At 49.2% G+C, this 26,677-nt stretch overlaps 10 protein-coding genes across 10 annotated transcripts; 5 read left to right on the forward strand and 5 right to left on the reverse strand.

The window, feature by feature from the left end:
• Positions 1-306: 306 nt before the first annotated feature.
• On the reverse strand, positions 307-3,934 carry BJX68DRAFT_131154 (uncharacterized protein). Its single transcript, XM_071036300.1, has 7 exons — positions 3,596-3,934; positions 2,907-3,547; positions 2,408-2,843; positions 2,217-2,342; positions 2,082-2,165; positions 735-2,034; positions 307-674 (listed from the first exon to the last, which is right to left on the reverse strand). Exons 1-6 carry the CDS (start codon positions 3,783-3,785, stop codon positions 755-757), a joined length of 2,757 nt encoding a protein of 918 aa, XP_070896827.1. The 5' UTR covers positions 3,786-3,934; the 3' UTR covers positions 307-674; positions 735-754.
• Positions 3,935-4,381: 447 nt separating this feature from the next.
• BJX68DRAFT_241682 (putative ER to Golgi transport protein (Sly41)) lies at positions 4,382-6,969 on the forward strand. The gene is made up of 2 exons (XM_071040876.1): positions 4,382-5,110; positions 5,170-6,969. The coding sequence occupies exons 1-2, from the start codon at positions 4,757-4,759 to the stop codon at positions 6,427-6,429; spliced, it is 1,614 nt and encodes a 537-aa protein (XP_070896828.1). The 5' UTR covers positions 4,382-4,756; the 3' UTR covers positions 6,430-6,969.
• Positions 6,970-7,121: 152 nt separating this feature from the next.
• BJX68DRAFT_241683 (putative NADH-ubiquinone oxidoreductase, subunit G) lies at positions 7,122-10,070 on the forward strand. The gene is made up of 7 exons (XM_071040877.1): positions 7,122-7,366; positions 7,428-7,451; positions 7,510-7,561; positions 7,620-7,634; positions 7,698-7,720; positions 7,782-9,663; positions 9,714-10,070. Exons 1-7 carry the CDS (start codon positions 7,252-7,254, stop codon positions 9,817-9,819), a joined length of 2,217 nt encoding a protein of 738 aa, XP_070896829.1. The 5' UTR covers positions 7,122-7,251; the 3' UTR covers positions 9,820-10,070.
• A 75-nt stretch (positions 10,071-10,145) lies between these two features.
• Positions 10,146-12,160, reverse strand: BJX68DRAFT_131300 (uncharacterized protein). The gene is made up of 4 exons (XM_071036303.1): positions 11,348-12,160; positions 11,074-11,291; positions 10,713-11,019; positions 10,146-10,650 (listed from the first exon to the last, which is right to left on the reverse strand). The coding sequence occupies exons 1-4, from the start codon at positions 11,505-11,507 to the stop codon at positions 10,202-10,204; spliced, it is 1,134 nt and encodes a 377-aa protein (XP_070896830.1). The 5' UTR covers positions 11,508-12,160; the 3' UTR covers positions 10,146-10,201.
• On the forward strand, positions 12,129-15,948 carry BJX68DRAFT_131208 (putative cytokinesis regulator (Byr4)). Its single transcript, XM_071036301.1, has 2 exons — positions 12,129-15,190; positions 15,242-15,948. The coding sequence occupies exons 1-2, from the start codon at positions 12,814-12,816 to the stop codon at positions 15,814-15,816; spliced, it is 2,952 nt and encodes a 983-aa protein (XP_070896831.1). The 5' UTR covers positions 12,129-12,813; the 3' UTR covers positions 15,817-15,948.
• Positions 15,949-18,225: 2,277 nt separating this feature from the next.
• Positions 18,226-19,720, forward strand: BJX68DRAFT_256683 (integrase zinc binding domain-containing protein; the record flags this gene model as incomplete). Its single annotated transcript, XM_071043215.1, has 6 exons — positions 18,226-18,668; positions 18,750-18,872; positions 18,951-18,955; positions 18,991-18,992; positions 19,054-19,193; positions 19,270-19,720. The coding sequence occupies 6 exons, from the start codon at positions 18,226-18,228 to the stop codon at positions 19,718-19,720; spliced, it is 1,164 nt and encodes a 387-aa protein (XP_070896832.1).
• A 222-nt stretch (positions 19,721-19,942) lies between these two features.
• Positions 19,943-21,481, reverse strand: BJX68DRAFT_131241 (ER lumen protein retaining receptor). The gene is made up of 6 exons (XM_071036302.1): positions 21,215-21,481; positions 21,104-21,162; positions 20,989-21,055; positions 20,726-20,931; positions 20,426-20,676; positions 19,943-20,374 (listed from the first exon to the last, which is right to left on the reverse strand). Exons 1-6 carry the CDS (start codon positions 21,234-21,236, stop codon positions 20,338-20,340), a joined length of 642 nt encoding a protein of 213 aa, XP_070896833.1. The 5' UTR covers positions 21,237-21,481; the 3' UTR covers positions 19,943-20,337.
• Positions 21,482-21,665: 184 nt separating this feature from the next.
• On the reverse strand, positions 21,666-23,619 carry BJX68DRAFT_241712 (uncharacterized protein). The gene is made up of 2 exons (XM_071040878.1): positions 23,433-23,619; positions 21,666-23,342 (listed from the first exon to the last, which is right to left on the reverse strand). The coding sequence occupies exons 1-2, from the start codon at positions 23,453-23,455 to the stop codon at positions 21,758-21,760; spliced, it is 1,608 nt and encodes a 535-aa protein (XP_070896834.1). The 5' UTR covers positions 23,456-23,619; the 3' UTR covers positions 21,666-21,757.
• Positions 23,620-23,908: 289 nt separating this feature from the next.
• BJX68DRAFT_256686 (ribonuclease III) lies at positions 23,909-25,002 on the reverse strand (the record flags this gene model as incomplete). The annotated part of the gene is made up of 2 exons (XM_071043216.1): positions 23,909-24,877; positions 24,934-25,002. The coding sequence occupies 2 exons, from the start codon at positions 25,000-25,002 to the stop codon at positions 23,909-23,911; spliced, it is 1,038 nt and encodes a 345-aa protein (XP_070896835.1).
• Positions 25,003-25,110: 108 nt separating this feature from the next.
• On the forward strand, positions 25,111-25,689 carry BJX68DRAFT_131413 (mitochondrial 37S ribosomal protein mS33). Its single transcript, XM_071036304.1, has 4 exons — positions 25,111-25,204; positions 25,262-25,470; positions 25,521-25,570; positions 25,625-25,689. The coding sequence occupies exons 1-4, from the start codon at positions 25,166-25,168 to the stop codon at positions 25,651-25,653; spliced, it is 327 nt and encodes a 108-aa protein (XP_070896836.1). The 5' UTR covers positions 25,111-25,165; the 3' UTR covers positions 25,654-25,689.
• The last annotated feature ends 988 nt before the right edge of the window (positions 25,690-26,677 follow it).

Consider the following 26,677-nt stretch of genomic DNA (forward strand, 5'->3'; position numbering starts at 1 on the left):
CAGGCTGTGGAAAGGACAAGCACGCTGCACAGGATCCAAACAATCTTACATGCAATGGCAACTTGATGATGCTGGAGATGCTTCAAAGATCACGGAGAAAGGGAAAGGGGAGTCTTCTGTTTGCCTTCCCCAGGCAAAACACAGGATAGATTGCAGTATCTAGAAAAGAAATCGGGAAGAGAGAGACACGCAGAGATTCGAGAAAATAGAACAGCAGATTAGATTGCAGAAGCAAGTGCTAGTAGGCGATCGGGAAGCAACGACAGAAGTAACAAAAAAATTAAGGGAAGCGCATTGAAGAGGTACGGGAAAGGAAACCAGGCAAGAGTCTCATCAACCTTGGGCCGGGTATTTTGAGATTGCTGAAAATGGAAGTTGCAGAAAATGCGCTCAAATTGACGGCTTATTCAACAACCAGTCCACAAAGCAGAGGCTCTAAAGGGCAACCTCATCATACAGGAAAGGCGTAGTAGTCGAGTATCATGGGCCAGACTTTGCTCATTCGTACCTATATGTTCATTTTGAGCCTAGCCCTATTACCGCCAAAGCAACGACTTCAATCCTGGAACTGACAGGGACGCTCTTCAATACATCAGCCTACCTCATGCTACTAGGTACGCCTTTTTTTTTTTTTTTTTGGGGTTGGGGTTAGGCGCGTAGGTAGAATTCGTCTTCTATAAGTCAAACCAAGTCTGAGTATTTGCTCTAAAGTTATGGTGTCAAGCATGCCATACCTATTATCCAGCTCTGTATGCTATATGCCGTTGGCAATGTATGACCCCGACGAGATTTGCCAAGAATAATCAAAGTGAGCAGCGGCATATAGGCCTGCGGGACCTTTCCAACGGCAACTGCTACTAAGAATTATAAGTTCAGGCTGGCCAACTCCGGTAAGTGTGGGCACGAGACGGGCTGCCTGTTCAAGCCCTTCGACATCTGCACCCCACACCACCAGTTCTAGGCCCTCATTCTCCAAAGGGCGAAGAAACAAGGCACCCATACCCGGTTCATAATCAAACGCAAAACAGTGGCAATTCTTGAAGCCGAATTCACCTGTGGCGTTGGAACGAGAACACCCTTTGTAAAGCAGAACTTGACTATCTGTCAAACGGATAGGGTATGACGGGGACGACGAGTTGGACAGTCCATTCCCGAGTGCGAGAGTGAGAATGTTTCCTGGTATGGCTTCATAGTCCCTACTGTCCTGATTTGTTGACTGGTTGCAATGCCTTATGATTTGAGAGTCCGCAGCGAAGTATTGTAATAGATTGCGGCTGATCTGAAGGGCCACTTGATCGATACCACTGGAGCACATCCTTATGGTAAATAGCCCATGAGTGCGCAAGATAGCGTCCATTGCGCCTATCTGACGGCCATACCTCTGGGATACGGATTGCCATTCAGTCTCCCTGGAGCTCGCCCACATTCCCCCAGCATCTTTAATATACCACGTGGATTCACACTGCCGCAGGTTGACCCTGAACTGGACGCCTGGTTCGCCAATGACTAAGAGAATAGACGTCTCAGCTTCGCATGCTCTAGCGGTGAGATGAAAACGATGGATATTCTGTGTCTTCAGATACCAAACTCCATGCTGTAAATCTCTTCTGACATGCACTCGACCAGCCAAATCGGGAGACTGTAATTGATCCACGTATATGCCTCCCTTGGACGCCATATCTCCAGATGATGGAACGGTTATTGTATAAGCTGTAAGAGCCTGGGTTCGATTTGGATGCAAAGCGTCTTGATAAAATTCCAACAGTGGAACGGTCGTCATCACGCCATCGAACCAGTGGCCTTTACCAGCCAACTCAACATATTCAGACGACCAACGGGTTTCCTCAAGTAGCGCATGCATAAGACGCGAATGGTATGCGGGAACATTCGTGTCATCGGAGCCATGCTGCTGCAAAATTGGAATACCAGCAGTGTTGTCCAACAATATTTCGTGTCGAAAACTTGACCGTGCTCGGAGGAGTATAGACGATATCAGAGGCTCAGTGTCATGCCACATATTGAAAGATACGTATTCTAGCATGATTAGGATCTGAGAGGAGATATGAGGTTGGGTGATTTACTTTCAATGGAGGAATATCCTGATACAGGTGCAGCAGCGACAACATTATCCGGTTGGTGCGTGGTGAGAAACCACACCCCCTGACCTGTTATGAGGGTGAGTAAATGACACCAACGAGAGAGCTACCATCCTGTACCTCCATTTGAATGTCCTACTACTATCCACTCGTTGGGGAGGACGCCATGGCCGCGCCAACGGACAGCTTCGACCCAGTGAGAAATTGCGTTGACGGCGGCCTTGATATCCGCGTTTCCCCAAGTGTCTAACTGAGATTAACACTATCGAACTCCCCGTTTCGTGACATGGGCAATAGAAGCTGGAACTTACGCCAGTCATCACCGCTCCATGAAGTGACGCCGCTTGGAAATAGCGTCCATGCGCAAATACCATCGGCAGCATCAAGCATTCGCCGCACTTCCTCGCTATCAGCCTCGAGCCCGGCTCCATGGAGGCCGATCAGGATAGGCAATGAAGTGATATGTTGGTCAAAAACACAAGGTGCCTCTAACGCGGGTGGACGAAGAATGGCATAGCTCACAATGCCCGCTGGGTGGAGATATGTCAGCCTTTGAGGCTCAGATTGTGACTTATCAACGAATGATAATCGAAAAGAAAGAGTGCGAACGCTGCCCTCTGTATGAAGACGGTAGCGGACAACGGCTGCAAGTTCAATACTGGACGCATGGCCACCCGCGATTCGGAAAATCAGGGGTCGAATTTGATACGGTGCCACATGTACTGGCTTTCCCATCACTAGGATGATCTGATACCGTATATATCGTTATGAGATGATATTTTGAGACAAGAGAAGGACATTGACACTAACATCGGGGGAGCTGATGCAAGTGATCTCCACCCACTCTGCCGTGTTACTCTGCACGTTTACTGTTGCCCAAGCGCTTCCGAGCCTCTGGTCAGTTGTTTCTGGTATCAAAAGGCTTGATTCGTCAACGAGGAGAACTTCGTGCCGGATTTGAGTCTCAAAGACCATGTTGACTGCGGGGACACCCTGGCCACCCAGAGCCCGGACATCACGAACCAAGCGGAATTCAATGATATGCTCTCCAGGTGCAAGTTCCAAAATCAACGGCGCTCTACGATACCTGTAGAAGTCCCCACCAAAGTGCCGTCGACTGTCAATGGAGACCTCCAAGACACCGTCCATGAAAATCGCGACTGTCTGGTCGATTGGGCCGTTCATATGTAGAGTGCCGCGTACCCATGCCTGATATTGAAGGGCAGACCACCCGTAGATGGATTGGAGAAAGTCCCAGTCGACTTCTGGAAAACTTACCACAATTTCCGTCTCGCTCTGATCTGGGCGAAGGCTCGTAACGTTGGGTCGAACCAAGCCCCATTTTACAGTTCCACCAGGAGCAAGAGGGCTGTTGTATTCCTCTTTTTCATCATACGACAGGTTGCTGAATCCACCCCAGTATTCCAGAGGATCCGCTCCCCAGACAGCCTCTGGACGTTGATCAATTGGTATTCAGCCCTTATCAGACAAAGACCAACCTCTTGTACCACATTGAAATGGCCCAAGCACCTCCCAGCTCTCTGAAAAGCGAACAGCAGCATTGTCGCCAAAATGAGCCCGAGATGGTGGAGTATGAAGCCATGCATCCAGAGTATTTACACCCCATGACGCACCGTCGAAAAAGACTACCAAGGAAGGTATTGTTAGAAATGAGAGAAAGCGAAGCATTTTCAAGATAGATACGTCAACAAGTCTGAGAAAGAGCTTCGTGCTTGGCGGAGACCCTGTGTTTCGGTGTTATAAAACGGCGCGGCCTCGGCTCGCCAAGACGCGAAGTTTGGCAGATCTGGCATCGGCCACGGTTGAGTGCCGATGCCCTTTCGCACCACGATTCTCCGTTTTTTGACGACTATCGTCCAATTCGATGACTAGATATTCCAAGGGCGAGAGTGTCCGAGATATGCGGGTTCGCTGTGGCTTGGTCGAACCCATCGCAGAGCATCAACACGGTCCACAGATCCCTAAGCTCATATGATAGAAGAAGCTTGGAGAATAATAAGCTGATATCCGTCCTTTCTGCCCACCCACCGCCTTCGTCCTTCGTCGTATGGGTGGGCAGAAAGGCACGGATACGGAGTACAACCTAAGCCTGGAAGGGCACTTCATAAGGTATGACACCGTGCTCAGTCCTCAACCCTTATTCGCCAGCTGTGTTCTGGCGACTCGTCATCCCACAGTACGCTAGGACTAAATGGTACTAGCGCAAGATACTATTCCGTCCGATAATAATAACTCCGTCAATACGACCTGCAAGTTGCTTGGAGCACGATGGTTACAGATGGATATCACTTTTGCCAGAGTCACCCTCCTGAAGCCGACCTGTGCTATGCGCGGTATATAGCCTCAGACTCCAGATGCCCAAGGACCGCAGATAACTACACAATCCTGCCCTCTGTCTCAGCGACTTGTCGAAGTGACTTTCCCGAGTACGCCTGTCGCATCCGCCACAGCACTCTGTTTCGATATAGTCCGCAGAACAGAACTCCCTTCGACTGACGGATTACTCGTGTGAAACGCAGATCGAGTCAACAAGAACGAACAAACCAAGACCAACAACCCCTGGTTAAGCCGCTGGGTAAACCCCTGAACATAAGCCCTCAACATCTCAACACAAGTGGAGTTGTCAGGAAGACTGGGAAATGACAACGACCACTGTGACAGGCACTGGGCGGCGCGCTTCAATACGGCAACCGGAACTGCAGACATCTGTGAAAGTATCCAGCTCTCAACCAATGGCCAGCCCCATTGACAAATTTCCGCCGTTCCATGATGAGCAATATGACTCGAGCGAGCCGAATGGGCATCATCCTACGACAATAAAGTATGCGCCAAACGACCGGTGGGACTACAAACCAGTCAGAGACCCAAAGCGAAGGCCCAGGAAGAGCATTAGTGAGACTATAAGTGCCATTCGGACCCGCAATGGGAGTGTCAGTGCGAATGCGCAAGATCTTGCCCAAGCTCTCAAAGCTCCTGTTTCGTATAAACTAATCGTACGGCTCAATATCCTTATCCAAATTATGTCGCTTGCAGCTGCTTACTCGCTACGCAGGTGCTTTGCCTCATCTGGTATACCACCTCAGCTCTCACCAACACGTCATCGAAATCCATATTGAACGCGCTCCCGAAACCCATCACCCTTACAATCGTCCAGTTTGCCTTTGTGTCAATATGGTGCCTGCTGCTTTCGCATCTGTCAAGGGTACTACCCTGGCTGAAAACGAGCATACCAGCACTCAAAAATGATATTCGCCCACCGTCACGCGACGTTTTAATGACCGCATTGCCCCTCGCTGTTTTCCAACTCGCAGGGCATATCCTTAGCTCCATGGCTACTTCTCAGATTCCAGTCTCGCTTGTTCATACTATCAAGGGACTTTCACCTCTTTTCACAGTACTAGCATATCGCTTTTTCTTCCGCATACGTTATGCCAAGGCAACATATCTATCCCTTGTGCCACTTACGTTAGGTGTTATGCTTGCTTGCTCCACCGGATTCTCCACGAATTTCTTCGGAATCATATGCGCCTTGATTGCAGCTATAGTCTTCGTCTCACAGAACATCTTCTCCAAGAAGCTCTTTAACGAAGCGGAACGCGCGGAGTCGGACATGCACTCCTCTGGTCGCCGGAAGCTAGACAAGTTGAATCTGCTCTATTATTGCTCTGGACTGGCCTTCATCCTTACCTTGCCAATATGGCTTGTCAGTGAAGGTTATCCTCTGTTCGCCGATTTTATGCACGATGGTTCCATCTCTCTGTCAGGCAAAACTGGCTCATTGGATCATGGCGCTCTAGCGCTTGAGTTCATGTTCAATGGGGTATCCCACTTTGCTCAAAATATCCTTGCTTTCGTTCTCCTTTCCATGATCTCACCCGTATCGTATTCTGTTGCGTCTCTAATCAAAAGGGTGTTTGTGATTTTTGTCGCGATCATCTGGTTTGGCAGCAATACAACCCCAATTCAGGGTTTTGGCATCGCTCTCACTTTCCTTGGGCTTTACCTCTACGACCGCAACAGTCATGATGACGCCGCAGACCAAAAAGCGAACACCGACCACTTCCATTCCAAGGGCACGGTACTTCCCTTGAGCACCCGTACGGCAAGCAAGGTCTGGGATTCAAACGGGTACTCTTTCCCGCAAAGGCGGCCTGCCAGTCAGCAGTTTCCGGACAACTCCCTCTCTCTGACAAGTAACTCGAAAAAGGATGATAGCATTGGCCAAACTCGTTCCAGGGCTAGTAGCAGCACGAAAGCATGGCTGCCGCCTGGCACGAAGCAAGAGACAACATGGCAAGCGCGCGACTCTTGAATGCTGTGAGCATATTTTAGAGTTTGGCTACTTTTCCAGAACATCTTGGGTTAGATAAATTATTCTAGGGCACGAAGCCACCACGGCCTCGGAGGTTGTGGCCGTGCTTTTTCTTGTAACATCATACGAATGGCATGATAGAAAACTACTATATACTAGAATCAATTGTACTACGAGACTTTCAGAATGACAAGCCGACCTTGTCCTAGATCAGGACGCGTTCTCGATTGGAACACAAAATTTTATTTCAGTAACAATCATCGTCGGGAGCTCAGTAAGCTCTGACTTAGGCGATCTTTGCCTCTGAGGTTTGTTGTTGTTTACGCTGCGTGGATATCAGTTTCTCGAAACAAACAAGAAATTTTTTTGTCGCAGCTGTCGGTAAGGAACTACGCCTTCAGTAGGCATCTCTATCAGAAATTGACGGAAACGGCCCTCAGGAGCTCCAGCTCAGTGCATCTTGCTCTTGGTTCATGATGCAGAGGAGGAAGGGACGGGATTTTCCCTACCACCTACAATAAACATGCCCGTGAATGAGATATATTGGAAAAGGAGAAAAGAAAACCAAATCCCAGAGCCGCTGAGAAACCAACAAAATGGTGTGCAAAGGATTAATAGATTTCCCGTGTATCCGAGCCAATCCGCGTACGGCAATTTGTGAGTGACGCCCAGGCCGGGGCTTGCGAGAATCCAAACGCCAAAGTGCTTGACCGAAAGATATCAGCTTCCCCCCCCAAGCTGCACGACGGCTCTTTCGGCTTATCAACCCTTCTTATACCCTCATATCTCCTCTTTCTTTCTTTTGCATTCCTCTTTTACAACATGCGGCCGCAGCTGTTTCGCGCGGCCGCGCGGTCTATCCGGCTTCCAAAGGTCAATGCTGCTAGGACATTCGCAACGACAATTCCTCGCTCCGCCGAGGTGGAACTCACGATTGGTATGTCCATTGAAGGCCTGTAGCAGTCAATCAGGCTAGGTGCTAATATTCCTTATTTCAGATGGCAAGAAGGTCTCCGTAGAAGGTGCTTACCAACTCCCTTGAACGGTTTCACAAGAACGCTACTTAACACGGTCCCACAGCTGGTTCGGCTCTTATTCAAGCTTGCGAGAAGGCTGGAGCAACAATTCCTAGGTACGAAAATGCGTGAACCGAGTAGTCGATACTTGAGCAATTGCTAACAGTCTATTAGATATTGTTATCATGAGTACGCTTTCATGCCACCACCCCCCTTTACCTTTTTTGGATTGACAACTAACTCACTCCATAGAAAATTAATGATTGCCGGAAACTGTATGCTCAAGGCAACCATCTATTATGACGGAACTCTACTAATTGGGCCGGAATAATTTAGGTCGCATGTGTCTCGTCGAAGTCGAAAGAGCCCCAAAGCCCGTGGCGTCATGTGCTTGGCCGGTACAGCCCGGAATGGTCGTCAAAACAGATTCCCCGTTGGTGCACAAGGCTAGGGAAGGAGTTATGGAGTTCTTGCTAGCCAATCATCCACTTGATTGCCCGATTTGTGATCAGGGAGGAGAGTGTGATCTTCAAGACCAGTCGATGCGGTATGGTGCGGACCGTGGACGCTTCCATGAATTGGGTGGCAAGCGTGCTGTCGAAGACAAGAATATTGGACCCCTTGTCAAGACATCTATGAACAGGTGTATTCAGTGCACACGTTGCGTCCGATTTATGAATGATGTTGCTGGTGCTCCCGAACTTGGAACTTCCGGCCGAGGAAACGATATGCAGATCGGAACATACTTGGAACGAAACTTGGACACTGAGCTGTCTGGAAACATCATTGATCTCTGCCCCGTTGGTGCCCTGACCTCGAAGCCCTACGCCTTCCGCGCCCGTCCCTGGGAACTCAAACACACCGAGTCTATCGATGTGCACGACGCTCTCGGCTCCAACGTCCGGATTGATACACGCGGTATGGAAGTGATGCGCGTTCTCCCAAGACTAAATGATGATATCAACGAGGAATGGATCAACGACAAGTCTCGCTTCGCATGCGATGGCCTGAAGACTCAGAGACTCACCACTCCCTTGATCCGACAAGAAGGAAAGTTCGTCCCTGCGACCTGGGAGCAAGCCCTGACCGAGATTGCATCGGCCCATCAAAGACTTCAGCTAAAGGAAAATGAGTTCAAGGCTGTTTCCGGCCATCTTGTGGATGCGGAAACCATGGTTGCCATGAAAGATCTCGCCAATAAGCTTGGCTCCGATAACCTCGCCCTGGATCAACCTGGAGGTAGCTCACCCATTGCCCATGGTGTTGACATCCGCTCAAGCTATCTCTTCAACTCGAAAATTTACGGGATTGAAGAGGCCGACGCCATCCTCCTAGTGGCCACAAATCCCCGCCACGAAGCATCTGTTCTCAACGCCCGCATTCGTAAACAATATCTTCGCTCTGATCTCGAGATAGGTCTTGTTGGAGAATCCTTCGAGAGCACCTTCGACTTTGAGCACTTGGGATCTGACGTTGCTGCTCTGAAATCTGCTCTGTCAGGGGACTTTGGCAAGAAGCTGGCTACTGCTAAGCGACCTATGATTATTGTCGGCAGTGCCGCGGCTGAGCACGAAAGCGCCAAGGCAATTTTCGAAGCTGTTGGTGGATTTGTTGAGAAGCACGCTAGCAGCTTCAACACCCCAGAATGGCAGGGCTACAATGTTCTCCAGCGCGCAGCATCCCGTGCCGCCGCCTTCGAAGTCGGCTTTACTACACCTTCCCCGGAAGTTGCCCAAACCAAGGCTAAGATGGTTTGGCTACTTGGTGCTGACGAGGTTAGCCAATCTGAAATTCCCAAGGACGCATTTGTCGTCTACCAAGGCCACCACGGTGACAGCGGTGCTCAAATTGCGGACGTTGTCCTCCCCGGAGCGGCATATACCGAAAAGTCGGGAACCTACATCAACACAGAGGGCCGTGTTCAGGTTACTCGAGCAGCAACTTCAATGCCCGGTGCCTCTCGTGATGACTGGAAAATCATCCGTGCCGCTAGCGAGTTTCTGAACGTTCCCCTCCCTTACGATGATATTGAAGCCCTACGCGACCGCATGGAGGAAATCAGTCCTGTCATGCGCCGCTATGACGTTGTCGAATCCTCTTCTCTAGCCCAATTGAGCAAGGTTCAGCTGGTAGATCAGAACAAAGGCGCTCAAGTAACCGCTACGCCATTCAAGAAGGTGATCGAAGATTTCTATTTCACAGATTCCATCTCCAGGAGGTAAGAAACAATTGACATCCTTTGTTAGGATTCTGTAGCTAACTTCATAGTTCACCGACCATGGCCCGTTGCTCGGCGGCGAAAGCCTCTGGAAACCCTGATGTAAACTACCTGTCGAGCGGCGGTGAAATGTCCCCTCAGCACATGTATGGCTGAACCTCTTTTGAGCCCTAATTAATGGGATCGATGTGGTTTGTTTCTGTTCTTTTAGGCGTTGTTGTTGTAACACCTAAACCTTTCTATTTGGTCTCACTGTTTGATGGTTATATCACTTTCATCACATTTTCTAAGTGCTTCCAGCGCCTCTGTGGCATAGCCTCTAGACGTATGAGAGGTAAGCTTGTACATAAGAATAAAATCAACTTCGCGAAATGGATACGTCTATTGGCTCCGATATACTTTTGGAAGAGCTCAGATGCTTTCTGACCTGCCTTGAAATTTGCTCGTGGAGCCACCAATAAGCAAGTAGCCCGAATGTACAAGAATCATGAAAATCGTTATTGACAATCATATGAAAACCCGCAGATTAGTCTACAGGCTATAGTTCATCATCATCCGTCTCCCCTTCTGTCTCATCTGAGTCCTGCGCTGGCGGTGATTTCGCCGGGACCGGCTCTTTTTGTGCCCTTCTTGCAAAAGGTAGCTCTCTTCTTGGAGGTGGTGATCTTGCTAGGGCGCGCCCGGGCGGTCCTTGCTTTTCTTTTTCTTCTTTCTTCGTAACGTGGGTCGATGCGGCAGGCCCTTCATCATCAGTAGTTGTATCCTCATCTTCCATAGGCTGGGGTGTTGATTGTTCCGGATCGTCTGTTTCCTGACCCGAACCTTCATCTGCCCGCTGTTTCTGGTCAACGTCCATCTTCTCAAATCCACCATCACTTTCAGAGTTATCATCAACTTCTAAAATCGCTCGCGCAGAGCGCTTTTGATTCCGACCTTTCGCATCTGGCTTAGAGCGGTCTGCAGCCGTCGCTTTCTGTATTGTAGAGACTTTCTGTCCGTCAGTAACTGAAATTGTCGTGGAAAGTTAATCGTCGGTAGAAGTGCCTTACGTTTTTCTGGATCGACCTTCGCTGATGCAAGCAGGCGCTGTTGATTGCGAATCTTTAGTTTCTTCTCGTTTAAAAGGTGCACGAAATCAGACATGAGCTGCTGTTCGTGCAGACTTTTCGATGAAATCAACTCGTCTAGCTGTCTGTTGAGTGAGCTTATGGTGTCTTCCGCTGTCCGGAAGCGAGCGAGCAGTGTTGCATAACGTTCCTCCATCGAATCTGCTCTAGCGACGGCAATATTCGACCATTCAAATAACTCGATAGCCTGTTCGTCATCTTGGCTAAGCGTCAACGAGCCTAGTTTTTGCTGTGACAAGTCAGATATCGAATCGGTGGCTCATACATTAAAGGGAGCGCCTACCGTGATGTCCTGTATCCTCTTTCTCACGGTCAATACCAGCTCTTTATCCTCATCCCCGGATCCGTTGATGGTGGCCGAAACTTCAATGCCGGTGAGGAGATCAGAGTGTTTCTCTGGTTCTTCCAGGAGACCCAGAACATGAAGGATGGTGTCTCTCCATTCGTCATCGCTGCCTTGGTACTGTTTCGCTCGCAGGTTTTTCAGCTGAGCCTGTCGCACTAATCTCACATGTTAGTGCTCTGAAACGATGAGAAACATCGAGAGATTCACGTACCAGTCGTGGTATATGGGCTGTCTCCCTCCGTCGCAGTGATGCCCAGTTCAAGGGTGGACGAGTCAGTGCGGGTAACGTGGAGAAGGACATGGGCATCAGCCGCGTCAGAGCGACGAATGTGCACAACGCGCGGGCCAGAAACGTGCTTTGAGGGAGGCATCTCAAAACTGCTGCTATGCAGTGATAACTAATGCGATTCCTTGCGTGCCTCGAGCCCCAAGAGGCCCGTTCTTAAGCACTCGGAGAGCTGCTGGTGCCTCCGATGGACAGTGTAGCCTTACAGGCTTGGCGTTCTAGGTTGGTTGAGATGACAGAGCTTCAAAAGCTCGAACTACAAATACAAGGTACTAGTACTGCAAAGTGCAAGAACTGACATCATCCACCTTGTGTCAGCTCGAGAGCTTCTCTCAATTCTCTGCCATACCATATCACAAAATCATGATAGTACCCGCATTGCTCCACCGCAGACACTCTCTGCCAAGTTGGTGGGCGGTATTCAACGGAAAATTTCAATACAGACAAGTTCGAGTCGATGTTTTATGCGTTTATGCGTTAGTTCGCAAACCCGACGGCTGCTGGTAGCTGCCTATCTGTTGGTCTGATATCATGCTCGGAGACGCGACCGAGGCACAAAACATACGTCAGTAAATGAGACTATAAACGTCGGGGTATTTAGTGGAGATGTCTATCTGATGCATCTCATATTTGGGTGATGCATTACTGCGTAAAACCAAATATCAGACGGGACTAGTCTTCGACGTCCGAGCAACCGGACTCAGCACTACGAGTAACTATAGAACTAGTGGATGGCCGCAACATCCAATTTCACACCTCGCTCCATCGACAGCCCAGAAAGCCTGAGGGAGACCGACCTCAGTCAAGATTCCTTGGTCGTATATCATTCTGTCGTCAAGATATTTACTATTCTGGATACTTTACTCATAAACATAGCTGGTGAGGCTGGCATGGTTTCAGGAGGCTCAGCGGCCTGTGGATGCTCGCGTTGTTAATGCCAGACGGAGGGAAATAATCCACCAGCCACCCCTGTCACGATTCACAACACACGAGCGCTGTGCACCAACCTCGAGAGCTCATCTCGTGTTTCTCGGCTGTTCCACGCACGCAATCTCATTTACTGTCATACCATATACCCAGCCTCTCCTGCTACCTGGATGCCAGATTCGACCTCCCCTTTTCCTCTCCCATCATATCAATCCGCTGCTCGAGGCCACAAGTTACCACAAGTTACCACCAACCCATCGAACCGACGCCCGCTTTGACCGCATCGAGTCCTACGGCCCGAACTCAACTGATTCGGCGGCAGTACGGCATGAAGGTCTATCCTTACCTAAGCCCTTTATCAACGCCAGAACGCTCGAAGCAGACAACTTAGTGCTCCGGGTTACCGATATATAGTACTTTTATGTGCCTGTGCTGTATTCAAGTGCGCCGCGCTGCCGCAAAACATGGCGCCACTAACGCTTGAAATGCGACACGATAGCGGGGGGGCTGTTGAATGCTGGGACGACGACGACGACCTACAGTGTTACGAGGACATCCATCTACGCGCTGGATCAAGTGCTGCGTCTCTAACGGCCTCATCTGTCCGCCGATCAGGTCATCGTGACTCCATTTCTTCTCGTCTTTCTGCTCGCTCCGACCTTGACTCCATCACTGGCGGCGATGAAGACTGGCAGATTCAGCTACTAGATGATAATGAACTCGTGGACGAGGAAGCTATATCATCCGTCAAGAATGCCGGAATCCCACTACCCGCGAATGTTCCCCGCTCGGCCCTTATTGGGGGCACTATCAAGCGCCTTGGGAAGAGGAAGACCAAGCGAGAGTTCATCGACGATTGGTCTGATGACCTGGAACTACCAGGTCCGGATGTCGCCCTGGAGTTGAAGCGATTCCCCGATACTTCTTTTCCTGACTCGCTTCTACAAGTTGGTTGTGGACCAGCGAGCCCAGTGAAACCCGCTGAATCTATCAGCGATGTAACACGTCAACTATCCGCCTACAACATTTCGAATAGCTTTCCAGACAACATCGACACGGACAGCACTCTTGATATTCCTACTTTCAAGGCAACCAGCCAGCGGGCCTCATTAATACCAAGTATTCCGAGCGATTCCATACCGAGAACCGAACAGACCTCGTCCGAAAGTTTTGAAGATGATTTTGAAATACCGACAGATGAATTCCTCCAATTGCGCCATCCCACGACACGAAGCTCTAGCCCTACCCCTGAGGATCTCGATGTCGATTGGTCCGAGGGCAGCATAGGTGTGCGATTTGGTGGCACTGCGCGAGAACATCGTTCGAACCCTAGTTCCTCGATATCCGTGGTCAGTCCCAGTGCTTCGAGCTATTTGACTGGCGAAAGTGATGATGAAGGGCTTGATGGTCTCGTGATTCCAGAAGGGCCGTTAAATCTAGGCGCACGTCTGAACAAACCGAGGAATCTGAACCTTGCCGATGCATCCCGCCGTGTGCCCGATTGTAAAGAGAACAACCAATCTCCCCCGGACGACTTCTTCTCTGGTCTCGAAATCAACAACGGCGAAGCCTTCAATTTCAAAAAACCTTCAATAAACCCGAACATTAAATGCAAATCAGAATCACTGGGCAGTCCAGCGCGCCGTTCTGCGACTACCCTTACGTTTACAAACGCCGCAGTATCCCCAAAAACTCGCATTCCACGTCTCTCAGGCCATGACCGACCTATTTCAACGCATTTGGAAACTGTGTCAGAGAGTGGTGCACCCTTATCAAAATTCCGCACCTCCCCCCGCCGGCCAGGCCATGTATCCCATTCTTCGGTTTCCAGTCTTCCTATATCTGCGTCAACGACACTGTCATCGAACCCATTTACACCCACTCGACGACTTGTAGGGACACGGATCTCAAAGGATGCCCTAGCAGGTGAGCGGGCCGCAGGGGAGCAGTTATTAAAGTCAAAACGCTCCATGCCGTCAATGCGCAACACGCAGCAGACGGCATCCGCCACTTCCCTCCCCAGCCCTCCCCGTCAAGGCGGTCCAAGCTGGTCTACTAGCCGCCTCTGGGCTCCGGTTGATCGCACGGGGCAGGACGGGAAGCTGTCGATCCGTAAACCCCAAACACCGTTTCTACCCGCTGGTGCATCTGATAAACAGTCGCATCACGCCAGCATAAAAAATTACCGATATTCTCGTCGTACGAGTTCCGATGATACCAGCGACGCCTTTGGTTCTCAGGGCACCGTTAAACGATTACAGCGGTCCACTCGTCACGACAATTCTGGCTTCAGTCCGAACGACACAACCTCGGAAACAGTAAACACGACTCCCAAGAGGACTCTCACCCGGCCAACCCGCCGTCGAAATTATGGTGACGGATCAGAATTGGCTTCTTTCGACGACTTACCCACGTCCACTGCAACGGAGAGTAGGTTCGTAAAGCAGCCCAGTGGCCGAGGGGCACCACGTTCCCTAAGGATTAAACTCAGCCAAAGCCAACCAGCACCGTCGAAACCGGAAAGTACAACGCAACAGATACCGGTGGCGGTCAGCCCGCCACCACCATCCCAACAACAATCGTCGGTTCCTAGATTTGCACGCGATACAAATGCCTCTCGGAACGCCAGAGAACAACGCATCGCCTCCATGTCTTCAATCCCCAAACTCCGAGAGAATGCCCCACTAACACCTTTGAGCTCAAATTGGAAAACCCAAAATATCTCCCGTGCTCCATCCACACCAGGATCGTTGAGAAACAAAAAGGGAAAGTCTGGCTCGATCTCGTCAACACGGCCGCAGCTTATTAAACCCATTGGAGCGGGGGTCCACGAAGCGAAATGTAAGTAACCATCTAAGTGTCCGTGAAACTCGGCGCTGACATTTTACCAAGCTGTGAATGGTATGCATTACAATCCCGCTTCATTTCGATGGGAGGGGAACGAAAACTTAATTCACGGTTTTGACACCACCGCACCTAAGTCGCCGAAACCATCACCCGCACTAATCACCAACGTGGGGGCCATGCAAAATGTTCAGGTGGTTGGGGGAATGGTTTTCGATCCGCAACGCATGTGCTGGCTGAAACTGGCTCCCTCGCAACCCGGATTAGATGGTGTTGTTGCAGTTGAGGATGAAGACGATGTCTTTTCCAGCCTCGCCGATTTGGAAGAGTCTGGTGCATTGGGGAGGAGGGCCCCTGGAGCCCATGAGGATCTCAGGCCTGCCGCGAGCGGGGACGACCGGAGCGGCGAGGATTCGTCAGACGAGTGGCCGATAACAGAGGAGTTTGACGTTGGGCCGGAGTTCATTAGACGCCAGCATACGGAAGAAGAAAAATGGAGACGCAAGGTTGATAAGTGGATGAACCATAACCATGCTGGTTTCGGAAGCAACTGGAGATGGGCTATCCGGGATCTGGTAAGGTTCAACAGCACCCTTGGGGCTCAAGAGCTCAATACTGCATGATTGCCCAGATTCTCTCCTTTCAGACTCGTGGTGGCACGGAATGAGACGATAATGATGATACCCATGAATTTACTGGAGCCTCTATTAATTGATATGTTCAGACATAAATGCGTGGCGGCGACTTTCATGATGATTGCAGTTGCCTGGGTCTCGTTATTCCGGTGCATAACATTGTTATATAGCTGTATCCTTGATTTGTTCAATGTTAGTGGATACTCTTGTTACACGGGATGATGACAAAAATAAAGATTACGAGACTTAACCCTAATCGATTCTGTTTCCCAAGCAAGGAGAGAGAGCCTTTGGGGGCCACACTACCTGTCTTTCGCTGCTACACATCGATGAGTGTGATATCTTGATAGAATAAGAGCCATGATCCACTAAAAAATGTCGGCCACATACACTACATGCTGAACGGGCTTCCCTGGTCCCCTCCCAGAGACTTGGTGGCCACATGCGGAAATTCGAAGCAAAAAGACAGGGTTGAGAAGCAATCGCAGGGAAAGTACACGGTGTTGTGGTAAGCTAAGTCATCCATGGGGAAGTACAAGATTTCTGACACCAGCAGGTAACCTTGAACCATCCTGGAGGGTGAGGAGGGATTACCTCGTTTCGTCGGGGCGGGGAGGGGAGGGGAGGAGAAATGTGTCTAGAGAGATGTAGTACAACCAGCCCAGTCGGGTCTTGATGAAGTATTGGCATAGCTACATCCCTTGAGATTCGAGGAGCGAAACCGCCCCAATTTGGAAGCATGGCTCACTTGTGGCCTTTCACGGGTCTGTTTGATGTCACAGCTTTCCAAAGCATGAATCCAGGCCTTCTCAGTACCTGGCGCTGTCTTGATGGCGTGGAGACGAGAGGGGTCGCTCGTAGGCGCTCAATCGCTGTGGCGGTCTACGCACATGCCTATTTATGTAAGGCGCCACCCATGTCTTCATGCGTCTTGGGTTCATTGGCATAATAGTCCTTACTTCATCTCCGCCACGCATTACCATTCGGCATTGCTCGAGCAGGATAAGACCAGGGCCGTGCTGACCATCTTCACCAGTCAGTACCCACCAGCCAAGGCTGAATTGAGGCCGCTGACAGTGTCCCGTATGCGAGTCACGCCACGCCGAGCCAATGGAACTTATCCAAATGTATAGCTGCCAGCACACCCATAAACAGAGGGAGTGTAGCGTACATTGAGGATCATGGTTGGCGTTGATCGTCTTTTCATAAGGATGTGAGGCGACACCAACACCGACATAACCTGGGCATGCAACGGAGCTATCGATCGTCTGAGGAACCTTCTACCATGCAGGTTGGGTTTTCTTTAATTGCCTCTGGATGGTCAGTTTGGGCAGCCCCAGGAGGGGCCGCTAACATGCATGGGAAGCAAGTCTCGTTCTGTCCAACTCCCACTACAGGGTCTGGGGCCAGAACGAAAGGCTGGTGCGCACTGTCAGAGCGTGGGTATCTGCGAGTCAGTTTCGTTGATAGGTGAATCTGCAGTCCTGGCAAAGCAAACGTGGCACAAAAAGAAGCAAAGAGCCACGAGGTGCATCAATCATTGAAGAACTATTGCACCGGGGAGATAAGCCGGGTATGAAGCAGGATCGAAGCATAATTGCACGAAGACAATCACTCATACTCCATACGAACCTACTCGGCAGTGGGTTCTCGTTAGGGTGGCTCTAGAGGGATCGTCCCGCTGTCAAGTGAACCTCCTACCCAGGCGTTGGGTGAGAAGGAACCTTTAGCCAGCGGGGTTAGTCATGCACTCGGCCTGGGATTCGTCAGTAAATCATGTGGCACCAAAAATCCCGGATCATTGCTGAATTGATTACTCTCAAGCTCCCAGAGCTCTCTTCCACCAAACAATAGTCCTCCTTCGCCTTTCCGCCCCCTATCACCCCGGCTCGATGCTTGATCCCTGGCCGCACCTCCCGACTGCAGCTTGCTTTGGCCGCTCTATTTGCACCCGTTGTTGAAGTGCCTTACAGTGGCCTCTCTGGGAGAGTATCTCCTCTCATATTTCATGCCATGTTTGCTGCCGGCGTCCTTCCAATCCCGCAATATATCCGCTTCACTGTTGCAGACCCCTCCGCTCCCAAGAATTCCTTTTGCTTTCTGCATCTTCATACACTGAAACGCTGTTTGATGGTTACCTTGCATCCTCCCTTGAAGGGCTATTCTATTGCGCTCCTTAGATGTACAGATCACATTAGCAGTTGGAAAAACAGAGAAGGCGAAAAAGAAATACGGGAATATAAATATCAAGCCGTAGATTTACCCCATTTAAATCGAGCATTATGCCCGCTGGTCAGCAGCTCTAGCCTCAGATTCTCTACCAGCAAGCCCACGAGCTGTCGTTATTCAGTCCAAACATACCATTGGGCACTTCCGGTAGCCTTTCACGAAGTCATCATGAGCGGCTTTGGAAGACGTGGTAACGACGGGCATGAAGGCTACTTCATCAACCCTCATTTATCATTACCAGCTCCAAGCAGCCATGGAGACAGCCATGAGTTCGAGGCAGGTCCCTATCACTTTCCTCAGCACTACTTCAGTTCATACTCGCCCCATTTCAGCTTGCCCTACAACCACACAAGCATGCCATCCCATCATTCACCGGCAACATCCATCCCACCAATCCCGGACCATGCATCCCTGCACCACTCGCCGACACAATGTATGCCGCAACCACGGTACCTCCAAGGACCAGCATATCTGCCGCTGCACGAGGCATTGGCCGAGGCAGAGCTCGAGAGCCAGGAGTCGAGGAACGAGGCCACAATGCTTTCTGAACCAATCATCCCCCCTCTAGAGGGGTTTCCCAATGTAAAGGAGTTCGACCAATTGGTGAAAAGGTAATGCATTGTATTGCGTATCCAGCAATGTTACCGCGCGGTTTTCAGTGAAGTAGGTCAAGCTTATAGCGGTCTCTATAGTTATGTCGACGATTTGTCCGTGAAGAAGCAAGACAAGGCCTTGATCCATGCCAAGAGGGCGCGAAACATCAGAACCGTCTTGATAGATCCTAAGGATACGGCAATAGAGTCCGCCCAGTTCCGGTGAGGAATACCACTGACTTGTTGTTCACGATAGATAGTCAAAAATTGCTAACCGAGTTTATCAGGTTTTGGGTCAAGAAAATGTTCAAGCTTCAAGGAGTCGGTGGAAATACCTCAGATGTTCGTAAGCCACATCACCCGATTGCAACGACGCCAACGCTTATATTAACAATCCGCCCAGTGCACGAAGATGATATGTCACGAAGGAAAGCCAGTCGCTATCAGAGAAAAGCTATTCAAAATCCTCATTAAAGCACACCAGCAGTGCCAACATGGTGGGCGAGATAAAACATCTGCTCAGGTCCGGCAGATATATTCATGGTATGTTCACACCGATTCATTCCAGCTTTCGCTAGGAAAGCCCACTCCTCGTAACTGAATCACTGACGGGCCGAAGGGTTCCCAAGGAGCTGATATCACGTTTCGTGAAAATATGCCCAACTTGTCAGGTGCGCCGTGGTGGCACACGTCTGACACCTCCCAGTTCGCGAAGAAGCTCCCCGCCACTCGAGATATGCTCACGTTCACCGAAACTACCTTCTCCCCCTATTTCCAGGCGCCAATCGGCCATTCCTGGACCAGCCACTCTGGGGAGGCCACAAATAGAGTATTTCCACCAGCAAACAAACTGGGTTGAATCCGGTCGCAAGCAGCAGCGACACCCAAGCTTGAGCATAGGCGCGGTACGGTCTGTCAGTGGCGGAGTACTGGGTCATTCACCGGGAGCAATCCCCGCGCCGCTGGATTCTTTCCAGAACGAGCTCCCAATCCCATCTCTCCAAGTCAATTACAGTACTGGATACGGCCCAGCGCACGGGTCTTCCAGTCACCGGGATTTCTCTTGCTGATGTCTTTGTGCCAGTGGTTCGACAAAAATGCTATTGGCTTGCATGTCAGACGAATAAAACTGCTCGCCGGCCCAAGCTTTCCGGGGTATTCTGCCTGAAGACGGGTTGAAGTTGTGCTGCTGAATGGGATACCTGAGATGATGTGAAACCTTCGCCCTTAGCGTGTCAGGCTAGCCAGCCTTTTTTGGGGTATTTTAAGAATCATAAAAGCTGGATTCTCTCTTCCAGTACACTTGCCCAGTATCTCAGAAAGACAACTCATGGTATTGGTAATGCGACACCAATGTCCGCGCTAAGTTCAAAGACCGATGTGATAATTCGTGTTCATTGGTGTTTCATCATATGAGTACATATAACTTGGACTAACCGTAAATCCAGGCGGATACATATTCTGGGAGCGGCATGCAAAACAACTGCAGATGCAACTGTTCAAAGCATATTCCGCATAGCAGCAAGGTCGAACTGGGCACTCCTCATACTGCACGTGAATTCAGTAGCTTGAAGCGCGATACCAGGGGACTTCAAAACTTTGTTGCACGAAACGTCCAAAGGTAGATGCTTCCACTGGTGAGCAGATACTACTCTTAACAAGGAACCCGGCAAATAAAGGCTCCTTTTCAAACCGGCAGAGAGAACTTTCTGCCTTTCATGATCCTACTGCCTAGTCAATGATGGTGGTGAGTTAAGGGAGGGACGGTAACTGACTTGGTGTAATAGATATAGAAGAAGTCGGAATACAGCAGCGTCTGGATGATGCCAGCGATGACGGGGACGGGTTGGAAGTGGCCTTCAGAAAAATACCGATAAATCCAATTGGGGATATAGAGTGCCCTGTAGAGGCCGAGAGCAAATAGGTAGTGGGTGGTTATAGTGTCCGCTTCACCAGTACGCTGAAGCATGAAGAGCTGGGGTAGGATAGCAACGGACTCGAGCCAGATTGAAAAGGTCCAAAGGATCTGTAAACTGTCAAAACGCAATCCAGGAAGATGGAGATATCTATTTGACCTCTGAGATGCTGTAGTCGTGCGGGAATACAAGAGCCAGTATTGCACTCGACGCAAGTAAGTACTGGACTTTGAAGGTGTCGGTATTTGGGTCATGTGTAGGGCGATAGTCATTGAGCATAAGGTATATAATATAGCCTGACGAGCCGATGAACAGTAGTTTGAAAGTGGTGTTGTACAGCGAGTCGGTGAAGGCCCAGAATAGATCTATGAACCGGCCCGTTAGCCATTGGATCGAGCATGTTGACTGAGTGAGGATTCAACCAAGATAACGAGTCACAAAGACCATCAAATAGAGGGCCTGGGACTTGAACGATAAGCCAGAGCAGCTCTGTATCATAATTAGAGCGTGGACAGTAGAACAAGTGGATGCGCTTACACTTGAGGACTTCATTTTCTGTAGCAGGATAAAGATCGAGGCGAGATGGGAAAAATCCGCTGCCTGGTGTCAGAGCCTATCACTAAATTAGAGGCGACTTTGAGCACTCACCCAGCAATCTAAAAATATTCATGCTGCTATAAAACTCCTCTTTGGAGGGTGATGCTCTGGGATAGCAAAGGTGGGCGCGCGCGCGGAAACCGATACAATGAATAGTAGTCCGAAGGAAAAGACAAAGACGGGATTGACAGTGCGAGGTTTGCAAGTCAAATGGGCTTCAGTTTCATTCATACACCGTTCAATTGAGATCGCAGGATTTCCACAGGGAGTACGAAGCGCTGTGGACAAATGTTGACACGAAGCCTGAAAAGAGGCGCGACCGCGGAAATGATTGACGACTGTACATACGTAGTCCTGTGTGGCGGCCCCACAGCAGTTCCATGCCTTGACTTATGTAATAATCTCACCACAGCTTCCAAAGCAGGAGGACATACTAGGTGGATGTTACTACCACAGTAGTCTCTACGAAGTATCAAGATACTCTTCGCTTGAAAACACAGCGGACGCTCTGACAATGTATTTACAATTTTTTTTTCGGTATAACGATAACACTGGATATGCATCAAGCATTAGTATTACTGATGTAGTAATATTCTAAAAGACGGCCCTCCCAAGTACACCTTCGGTATCCGTTATGCACTGCAAGTGACTCTCAGCTAACTCGCTTTTCAAGGCACAAATGGAGCTTTCCCTGTGTAGTCTATCCCAATCCCGTAGTCCGATACGTTTCAGCTTTTGGATCTCCGCGTTTTGTTCGAATAGCCGATCCTTATCCAGATCAAGTTGGAGGAGGCGTCGCTCTGTTACCGTGTCGAGCTCCGATGGAGCGGGCCTACCCCCTGGAATGATCGTACTAAGTCCTACCAAATGTCTGGAGTATCTTTGAGAGCTTGTGGACACTCCGGACACACTTTCGGAGCGATAGGAGCGAGGGCGTTGCGCTTCGGCGCCTGGGGCCGTCAATTGTGCACTGCGAGGGGCAGTTGGTGCCCCATGCGCACCAGCAGGTGTCGGACCACGGCGGCTCGCTGAGCCTATCCAGCTGTTTTCTTTGAACACCGGGTTTCCGCGAGGCCGAGTTGGCGCGGACAAAATGGATACGTTCGAAGCACGTGGATGAGACGGTAGAGTCTTAGGCCCGTGGGGAAGACCAGTGGGTGGTGACCGGTAGCCGTTGTTAGCAAATGCCTTCGGTTGGCTTGGGATATTGCTGGGATATGAAGGTTTTGCAAAATTAGGTCTTCCTGGTACCTCATTCGATCGAGACAAGACTAAGTCATCCTGATTCGGGGTTGATTTTGCGCAAGCCTGTTCTGCAGTAGGTGATCTACTCCTCGTTTCGGGCGTTCCCAATTTGGCTTTGGCGGTTGACATGCGATCGCCCTGGGTGAAGGAAACACTATGGTCTCTAGAAAGGCGACGGTCAAGGTATTTAGCGGACGGTGACCGACTTCTGTTTGCTTTCGGCGCCGTACTAATGGTCTTATCGTGGAGAGGTGATGACCGTCTGGAGTTGGGCCTGGAACCGGGGGCAGAGGGACGCTTAGGCATGGAATCATTCGGGGATTGTGACCGGCGCCTATGTCCTGAGAATCGATCGGCTGTGAACTCCTTCCGTCCACTATAATAAGGGCTGCGTGGCCGCGGCATTGTCGTCGGTCGCTGATCGTCCTCGGATAAAGGGCCATGCCGCGGAGGTGAGCGAGACCTCGTATATCGACCAACAGAGGGCAGATGGCGATCATTCCTGAAGTAGCCAGAATCCCGACCCGGTGATGAAGGATTCCTTGGGTGTCTCGAGGTTGAGGCGGACTGGCCCCAGCAGATGTCACGCATGCGATCCTCCCCATACGGAGATCTTGGTCGCCTCGATGGCGGTAAGGGTGATCTAGGTCTCACATCCCGGCGAGGCGAAAATTTGCGAGGAGAATATGGTTTTGCATACGACCCTTGTCCGGTGTCTCGTTTGTAGGCTGGAGGACTGCGTGAATTACGGCGTCTGAAAGGAGGAGGGGATCGGCTTCTTGCACGGCCATATGCCCGGCCAGTAGACGGTACCCATGTATCAGCAACAAGACGACTTGGCGGAGAGCGTATGCGTGGAGGCGACCTGCTGCGTCGGCTGTATCCTCGCGAGGCTCCTGGGCGATAGCTCTCGCCGCCACGGTGATCATCAAATCTGGATCAAATTGTTCTTTAGTCTTTCTGTTCAAGCCAGTGCATGACGAAGAACTTGACTAGAATGCAGTGAAAGAATAGAACCACAAACCTTCTCGTGCGGTCCCAATCCATGTTTCCGCTTCTCCAATTTCGACTATGGGCTCAAGCTCGAGGTTGGAACGATGAGGTGGAGTGCAATTTGGCGTTGATGGGTATCAAGGGGGGAAGCGCAAGAATGGCGTATCAATGAATACCGGGGGGTCGTTATCCATAAGTTTTGCCTAAAGAATCCATAGTAGGAGCGAAGTGAAGAGCAGACGAGGAGTTTTGGCAGTTGGGGGAAGATGCTGAATCATCCTCCCGACATGTGACAGTCCCCGTTATGTAGATACGTACAGCCTGAGCGCTGCGATACAACGTACACAACGTCGACCATTCTCTAATTGCAAGTACCATTTTCAAAGTGTTATCGCACGGTTTTTAAATGTACGTAGGATGAGTTGATCAACCTAAACCTAAAACTTGGTCCGTTAGATAATTGCGAATATGAAATATCCCTATAGAGAGAAGATACATTTCATCAATCTATCCACACTCCGTTCCATGAGGGGGTCGCATGGTCGTAATTTCGTTCATCAAGTCCTCGTTTTCCAACGCCCTCTGAGCGGCTTTATTGCCAGCAGCTGCCTTGCTCAGCCCTTGGCCAGAACCCAGGTGTTTGTTGTTCAAGCCGGGCGCTTTAAGGTAGACCCCAATAAAAAAAGTTTCAGTGCCTTGATGCTGGACCGGTGGCTTTTCGTCAATATAATCTAGTCTGAAACCTTTTCGCCTCAATACTCTCTTAGCGAGAGCCTGCTTGGCATGCATATGTGATGGTGATTCATCAAGAGCTTCTAATTTGGAAATCCACAACTGCGAAAGCCAATCCTCGGCGATAGAGTAGCCGTTCGGGTGGGAGATTATAATAGCAGCCACATAGGCTTCAAACAGATCTCCTTTGGTTTTTATCAGCCTCTTCGGCTGGTTTAGATAATCCTGCGGAAACGATGTTCTACTGTCGAGGCCATACTTGGTGGAGTATTCCGCAAGCGTCTCATTCTTCACAAGAGATTCCCGGATTTGTGAAATTCGGCCAGATGGTATCTCTGGGAATCTGTTCCATATAAGTTTTGTTGCAATAAGCTCGATGTATGCATCACCAAGGATTTCGAGCCTGTCGTAAGTTTTTGTGGGATCGCTGCTCATTGCCGGAAGTGTAAATACTGTCTTTTCAAGGTTGGCGTCCGTAATTCGAGGCAGCGGTGGTAGGGATTGGGATGGGCTGGCATGGTCTTTGGGCAGTTTTGGGGGTATAGTTGTATCTATGCCGGTCAAGTTCGCTGGTGCTTTGCTTGGCAAGGGCGTGCGTTGTAAGGCTCGACTTAAGTCCGTGGCTGCTTTGAGAACATCTTCGCTAGGCTTGACATCCTCTTTGTCGGCGATCTTGGTGAGTTGCTCGATTAGAAAGTGGAATGGCGGAACTCTGTTTGTGTCATGTTCCCTATGAGAATGTTTCTACGCCAAAGTCAGTGGTGAGCAGGGAAAACCTATAAACTTGTGATATTGTTGACCTTTATCTTCTCCACTGGATTACCATCGGTAAAACGTGATGAAAATACCGACTTTCTTTTGCGATCCATACTAGTAGCATGAATTGTTAGTAAAATTTGTGGCGGGAAGAGTTCCAATTACTGAGATGTTCATGGATTAATTCCCACGTGACTCGGGCTTGTCTGCCAACCTTGAGTCTCTGCCGAATGTCCCGATGGAGACTCTCAAAAATTGCAATTCTTGTCCTTCAAAATGGCAACACAATATAGCCGGGTTCTGGACCTGGTCAAGGTAAGTCAGGCATCTTGCTTTCATGTTGATAATCCCAGTTCTGATATCTCTCTTGAGGTCCAATGCCGAGTTTTTTCCATGACCTTTAACCCCGATGGGCTACGCCTGGGCAACAAAGTGTTACGCCAGAGACTACGGGGTCCGACCTTGGCGGCGTGGTATCCAAAGAAAACAGTGTCGTTTCGAGATTTGCGGGAGGCCATTAAGCCACTTGGCTTGACAACTTTCGACGAAGCGGAAGACGACAGGGAGGAAGCTATTCAGATGTACGTTTCTCATCGTGTTGCGAAGGCGAGTCCTACTCACAATGTGTTAGCGCGAAGCTGCGAGGGAAAGGGAGGCCGAAAAAGAAGCGAACTGCTGCTGGTAAGATTCGCCCGTTACTGTGTTGATTTGGTCTTGCTAAGAACTATCCTACAGAATCAAGAACAGCAAAGAAGAAGAAATGAGTCTTGGATTGAGCAATACCACTTCGCCCCAAATATGTACATTATAATCTCGTCGCTTACCATATTGGACTGTTACCATAGATACCAGGGGCATATAAGGTATCTGGCCTTTAGAAATGTTGTAAACAATGGTGGTGGTACAAGCTCCAGCTTGCTCCCTCCTTCGGCCAGTCTAGAATCCGATGTGTACCATGCGCGCAGCTCGCTGTTTATAACAGCTACAAGGTCCTTCATCCATAGAGAGGTTTGTATCGTAAGTGTCATAACATGTGCTATGATCATATCTCCAAGCTACAAGGCAAAGTTGCAGGCGAGAATTAATTAAATTCTAAGCATAAGGAATAAAACTAATTATAGTAGTTAATAAAATATTTATATATATGGCTTAGTTAGCTACCTAGGTAGTTACTTGCTTAATTATTAAGGTAGCTTATTGAACTCTAATATAGTAGCTATTATATAACCCCTAGTTAAATTACTAACTTAGCATGTGTAAGCGGCGAGGTCGGATCGGCGGCGGCTTTATAATAATTTATATATAAACTAGAAGCTAGTAATCCTATAATTATAAAAAATTATAAATCTTAAATATTAGAATAAGAATAACTTATAACTATAGTATAATTATTATAAAGGATCTTCCAGAGATAGAAGTTATATATAAAAAAGTATAATAAGCTTATTAAAAAAAGAGCTATTTTGAAATAATTTTTGTAATATCTAGTTAAGAGTATTCCTACTTTCTTATTATAAGATAATCTTATAAAGAAGATTATAAGTATCTTAACTAATTATAAGAGTTATAAGAAAAATCTTAACTAGAAAAAAAGAATAAGCCCTATTCTTAAATAAGAATTATAAAAGAGACTTCTTTATTATTAAGAGAAGCTCTATATTCTAGACTATTATTAGCTATAAATAAAGATTCTTATAAAGCTGTGTAATAGTCTAATAATAAATTACTTTATAAAAAATAAATTTATAAACTAGTCTCATACACATTCTTCTAGCTAAATATATAAAG

This window comes from Aspergillus pseudodeflectus (assembly GCF_044049435.1).
Source record: "Aspergillus pseudodeflectus strain CBS 756.74 chromosome Unknown BJX68scaffold_35, whole genome shotgun sequence".
Classification (NCBI taxonomy): domain Eukaryota; kingdom Fungi; phylum Ascomycota; class Eurotiomycetes; order Eurotiales; family Aspergillaceae; genus Aspergillus; species Aspergillus pseudodeflectus.